The 6000-nt window shown below is 38.5% G+C and overlaps 1 protein-coding gene across 2 annotated transcripts in view; it reads right to left on the bottom strand.

Moving 5' to 3' along the window:
* Positions 1 to 2834, bottom strand: part of GUCY2C (guanylate cyclase 2C) — a 73207-nt gene extending 70373 nt beyond the window's left edge. Inside the window, exon 1 of one of the 2 annotated variants that reach the window (XM_038576870.1) lies at positions 2691 to 2834. Coding sequence is in view for 1 of the 2 variants with exons in the window: in XM_038576869.1 (XP_038432797.1) it covers positions 2462 to 2672 (211 nt within the window). In the remaining variant the exon portion in view is untranslated. Of the gene's footprint in view, positions 1 to 2461 lie in introns of both variants that reach the window. The other variant, XM_038576869.1, reaches the window with a different exon arrangement.
* Positions 2835 to 6000: the final 3166 nt, after the last annotated feature.

Raw genomic sequence — 6000 nt, forward strand, 5'->3', positions numbered from 1 at the left:
AAACTGTACTTCTTGAATTTTCTATACATGAACATACATATAACAAGATGCATCACCATATACAAAAATTTGAGCATCATTGTATATTCTTTCATCCTCCACAGAATTCTCCACTCACTTTATCTGTTCAACTACTTCACCATTCATAACTCTATTTTGTAAATGAGATGAGTGGAACTTGGAATAAACAGCTCAATAAAGTGTTTATAATTAAGCAGTGATAGATGGATCAGGAATTCAAATTCAGATTATATGAGTCCAGAGATCAAGATCTTAACACTCTAGTACACTGTTTATTTTATATCCTGGTAACTTGTTCAAGTAACAGCAGGAAGAGCACCACAGCAGTAACAACATTAACATTCTCAACAAAAAACAACAGTGACAAAAAACAAAAAACAAACAAAAAAACAACCGTGACAATAATAAAACAACTGCTACTTATTTAATTCTTACTATGTCTCAGTCTGTGTATTAGGTATTTTATATGAATTTCCTCATTTAATTCATACCATATCCACAGGAGGTAACTATTCCCTATCGTGATTTTATAAAGTAAGGGAATTGAGGCTCAGAAAACTTAAGTAATTTGCTCCAAGTCACTGGTGAGAAAATGGTTAGATAAAAAGCTGGAATGTGAACCAAGATCTGTCTGATTCCAAATCTCTGCTTCTATTAACCACAGTGTCTAACCACTGCCTTATTTTAATGAGAAAGTTAGTTCATGGTGGGTAAAGATCTTATAGTGACAATATGATATGCTTTTTGGAACCAGACAGATATGGGTTGGAATCTCATTTCCAATAGGCAACCTGTATGACTTCAGCAAAGTTATTAAACCTCCACCATGAAACTGTGTCAATAATGCCAATCTTACAGAGCTGTGATGACTAAAGAGATTAACTGTCTTACCTAGACATGACAGGTATTCAATAAACAAGGAAACCAAGGCTCAGAGAGGAAAATTGCTCATCCAGAGTCACAAAGAGAGAAAGCTCTGGGACAGAGGCTCTAATCTAGGTCCTCAGATTTCAAATTAAAAGTTCTTTCTGTGATGCCACAGTCTTGGTAAATAATGAGATTTTATTAAATGGTCTTATATTTCCATGATAGATCTAGATCAGATCCATCTATTTACAACTGATTTTGTCTCAGGTAAGATTGAAAGAAATCTCTATTGCACAGCAAAAGTTATTACACTATTTGACAATTTATGTTATTTATGACAACTTCTTAAAACACAAACATCCTAGGAACAGAAATGTATACCATGAGGCCTAAATACATTCTATATTCTATGGACAGTCATTGGCAGAGGTACCAAACATATATATATATACCTTGTGCTAGCCACATGGCAAGGAGACCATGAGCCTAATGAAACCATGAAGCTTGGGCACTAGAAAAGAGCTGATTACCACAGAATTTTAAATAAAGAATATTAAGACATACCTTCTTTAGAACCATGAATAAACATTAAGTTGTATGATTTAGACATTGACTCCGTAATTATACTTTTGGTGATCAAGTCTCAAGAATGAAAAAAATATATATGAATACAATATATAGTAGTATTGTATTGTAGTATTTTAAAAGAATCATGAGAAATGAAAAACAATAGAAAATCATACAGTAGGGAGTAATTAGATGGTTTGGAAAAATACCTGCTTTGAGGAATAGTATGTATCCACTCACATGATGTGAAGATTCACATGAAGATTGTGCAGCTATAGGAAAGTCACTTGCAGAATAATGTGAAACAAAATCAGAAGGATAGAAAATTGTTCCTGTTTCTGTACTATAGTGCTCCCAACCATGTTCTTAAAAACAAGAAACTGAGAGGCATATAAACAGACACTGGAAATATCCAGGTGCCTGAAAATTATCAGATGTGATTTTTTTCTCTTTATATATTTTATCTCATGTTACAAAGTTTATTTTAATAATTAATAGATACAGTAAAAAAACTGCAACCCTGAATTTGGTTGCAAATTTATTTTATTATGTCTTATAATAGCAGAAATGTAAAGAGTGAACAGATGGATTAAAAATCTTAGAAAAAAAGAGTATCTGTATGAATTTAACTCTCTTAATTCATCTTCTTGACTAGTAACCCTGCAAAATCTCAGGTCCAGACCAAATATTGCCTCTGAGCAGCTGCAGAAGGAACATGATGCTTCCTTGAAACTGGACCATCTGTACAGTTTTGTCTGGGGAACTTTATCACTGTGAACATCTGGCATTCCCTGGGTTGGGGTCATTCCAAGAGCAGGGTGAATCAACGGAGCGCATTGCCGTAGGACTTAAATCTTTCTACGTATCCGCTGCCTTGAAATAGAAAGGGACAAGCCCTTAGAGGAGAGTAGATCATCAGGCAAAGAACTCAAGATCTTTGCTAAGCAACCCTTTGACCCCAGAGGTGGTAACAGGTAGGAGGTGAAATCTGTGACCATATTCTTACCAGCATTAAGCAGACGTTGTCTCACTATTTCCACTCCCTCATTCACCGCTTCTTTCAAGTTATCCAAGGACTCTGGGAAGGCTGAGTTGTTCATCATCAGGACGCTGATCTCGTAACTGCCATTATTGCAATTCTGACTGATCTGGGAGGCCCAGTACATCACCCCTGGACGGAGGAGCAGTGACCACAAAGCTAAGCCCAATAGTATCATCTTCAGGACCTTGCTTACCTCAGAACCATACTCCTTGTGCTCACTTGTTTTATTCTGTGCCTTTAGGGAAGCAGGAACTCCAGCTAGACAGCCTCTAGCTGGGTCCCTTGGTGCACTCTTCCCCACGCTCCTTTCTGGTCATGCCCCACTGGTCACGTGGACCATGGAACACAGCCTGCCTGCCAGCAATTAGCAGCTACATTATGATAGGAGATAAACCAAAGTTCACTTTGCATGTTTGCTCACAGAAACGCCAGAGTTATAAACAGGGAGATTACCTGGGCCTCACCCAATAAAAATACATCAATTTGTGACACATCACTGGGAAGATGGAAAAGGGGAAGAGAGAAATATAGTATATACATAAAAAGATTTGTAAAATGAAAAATAAAGGTCGTAGGGCTTATGGAAAGCACAAATATCATGGACGATTGGTGTTTAAGTTATACCTGCAATCTGGAACTGGATCCTTAATTAGGAAGAACTGTGTTTCAATCACCAGTCAGCAACTATTTATTGAGACTTGACTAGATCCTGGGTGTTAGCAAGGCACTAGGTATACAGCTATAAGTTGTGTGGATACATTAATACCTCTATGGGACATGCATTCTGGTGGTGAAGACACATATTAAATAAATAATTACGAATAAAATCAACTGTGAACAAAAAGTTCAGAGTGCTGTGAGACATATGGCAGATTAACATAACCAATTCTAGAAAGTCAAGGAAGCTTCCCTGAGAAACTGTCCTTTAAGCTAAACCCTGAAGGATGAACAGGAGTTAGCTGAATGGAAAGAGAAGGAGGGTATGGTAGTCAGGGGCACAGTGTGTGCAAAGGCCCAGAAGTGGGAAGTGACATGGATGTTTGAGGAACTGAAAGAAACACAGCATGGTTGGAGTAGAGAGAGCTAGGAGTCTAGTGGCAATAAAGGCTGCCAATGGAGTAGAAGGCCATAGGGTTTCCCATAAGCCACTAAGGATTTGGAAGTTCACCCTAAAGGTCAAGAAAGTAACATGAACAGATGAATTTTGTAAAGACCTCTTAGGCTACCATGGAAAGAATGACCTAGAGAGAGTGGGGACATGGAGCAAATTAGGACAGTGTTTCTGTGGTCCCAATGAGAGGTAAAGGAGGCCTGGATGAGGGCAGGGGCAGTAGAGAGGGGTTCAAGAGATATCTAACAGGTAATATAGATGAGACTTGATATTTAATGGATTTGGGCTATCAGAAAGAGGAAGGAGTCGAGAGTGGCCCCTGATATGCTCAGTTGGGTAGATGAAAAAGCTATTTACTAAGCTCTAGGATTCTGGAAGAGGATCAGGTTTAAAGGAAGAAGATCACGAGTTCTGTTTATGGATATGTTGATTTTAAGGAGCCCATGCAGATGTGGGATTAGCCTGGAGTTTTGTGAAGATGACCTGGCTCTAAATGAAAGTTTGGACCCAAAAATGTCATTATTTACATCATTGACTTGATGACCGCTGAAGGCAAAATTTATGTTTTAAAGTAAAAGACATCACCAAGATGGAGGGCTAGGAGGCCCTAGCTTTTATTCCTCCATGAAAACAAATTAACAGCTGCCCACTGATGAAAATAGCCCTGGGAAAGCTTTGGAGTACAATGAAAAAGCTGCAGCAACAGAAATCCAGTGGAGCCATAGGAAAACATAATGCTTATGTTTAAAACATAAGCATTATGTTTTCCAGTCTGGCACTGCTCCACATCAAGAGTGTTCCTCCCAGCCATGACCTCCCCCTTCGGGGAAAGGAGAGCAAGGAGACTCCATCAGCCCTTACCACCGGTATGAAAATAGGCAGTTTTTGCCATCAAGGACCTCTATGGTCTTTGCCAACACTCACTCCAGCTGACAGAGCTGCCTGAGGTCCATGCTGCTATGTCTCCTTTGACAAGGAGCTACTGATGCACCCTCCTTGAGACTGGGGCCACTGCACCACCCTCCCCAGTGCCTTGGTGCCTGTACTCCAGAACCTAGCTCCAAGAGGAGCTTTCCCTGTGTGGTAGAAGTAGAGCAGGAGAAGGCTGACAGCCTTTGCCATCCAGGACTACTGCAGACCTTGCTGCTTTGGTTTTGGTGCCAAGGATGCTTGCAGTCTTCACCACTGCTAACTTTAGCTGACAGAACTGCCCATTTTTAATGAGTACATGATATAAAAAGAAACACCTATTATAAGAACACAAAATGTAGGGACAGGAGAGTAAAAGCACACAATTTTTTTTGAAATTAAAATTAATAAATACAAAAAAAGAAAAAATAAAAGTAAGTTACTACAGAAAATCATCAAACAGCAAAGAAGAAAAAAAGAGTGGAAGAGAGGTACAAAATGGGAGCAAAACAACAGAAAACAATGAACAAAATGCAATAACAAATCCTCATATCAATAATTATTTATTTTGTTTGTTTCAAGTTTTTATTTAAATTCTATTAGTTAACATATAGTGTAATATTGGTTGCAGGAGTAGAATTTAGTAATCAATCACTTACATATAACACTCAGTGCTCATCACAACAGGTGTCCTCTTTAGTACCGATTTAGCCCATCCCTGCCCATCTCCCCTCTAGCAACCCTTAGTTTGTTGTCAATAGTTAAGAGTATCTTATGGTTTGCCTCCCTCTCTTATAACTACTTGATTTTTAAAAAGATTTTATTTATTTATTTGAGAGAGAGAGAGAGCAGAGCAAAGAGAGAGAGAGAGAGAGAGCACAAGCTGGAGGGACAGGCAGAAGGAGAGGGAGAAGCAGGCTTCCGCTGAGCTGGGAGTCCTATGCAGGGCTCCAGCCCAGGGCCCTGAGATGTTGACCTGAGCTGAAGGCAGATGCTTAACTGACTGAGCCACCAAGGCACCCCTCTTAATAATTACTCTAAATGTAAATACATTAAGCTCAGCAATCAAAAGGCATATAGTGGCTGGCTGAAAGGATTTTGAAAACCCACAATACTCATCAGCATGCTATGTACAAGAGATTCACTTTAGATTTAAAGACACAGATAGGCTGAAAGTGAAGAAATAGGGAAAGATATTCCATGCAAATGATAACCAAGAGAAAGAAGAGGGCTATACTTATAACAAACAAATTATACAAAGGACATTACATAATTCTACTCATAATTCAACTCAACAGGAAACTATAACAATTATAAACATATGCATTCAACACAAGAGCACTTACATATATAAAGCAAATACCAACACATGTGAAGGAAAAAGTTGACAACAATTAACAAACTGATAATATAATAACAGTAAGGCACCTCGATAATGGATAGAACACCAAGACAAAAAAAATCTATGAAAAAACAGCTAATT

Source organism: Canis lupus, chromosome 27 (genome assembly GCF_011100685.1).
Source record: "Canis lupus familiaris isolate Mischka breed German Shepherd chromosome 27, alternate assembly UU_Cfam_GSD_1.0, whole genome shotgun sequence".
NCBI classification, from domain to species: domain Eukaryota; kingdom Metazoa; phylum Chordata; class Mammalia; order Carnivora; family Canidae; genus Canis; species Canis lupus.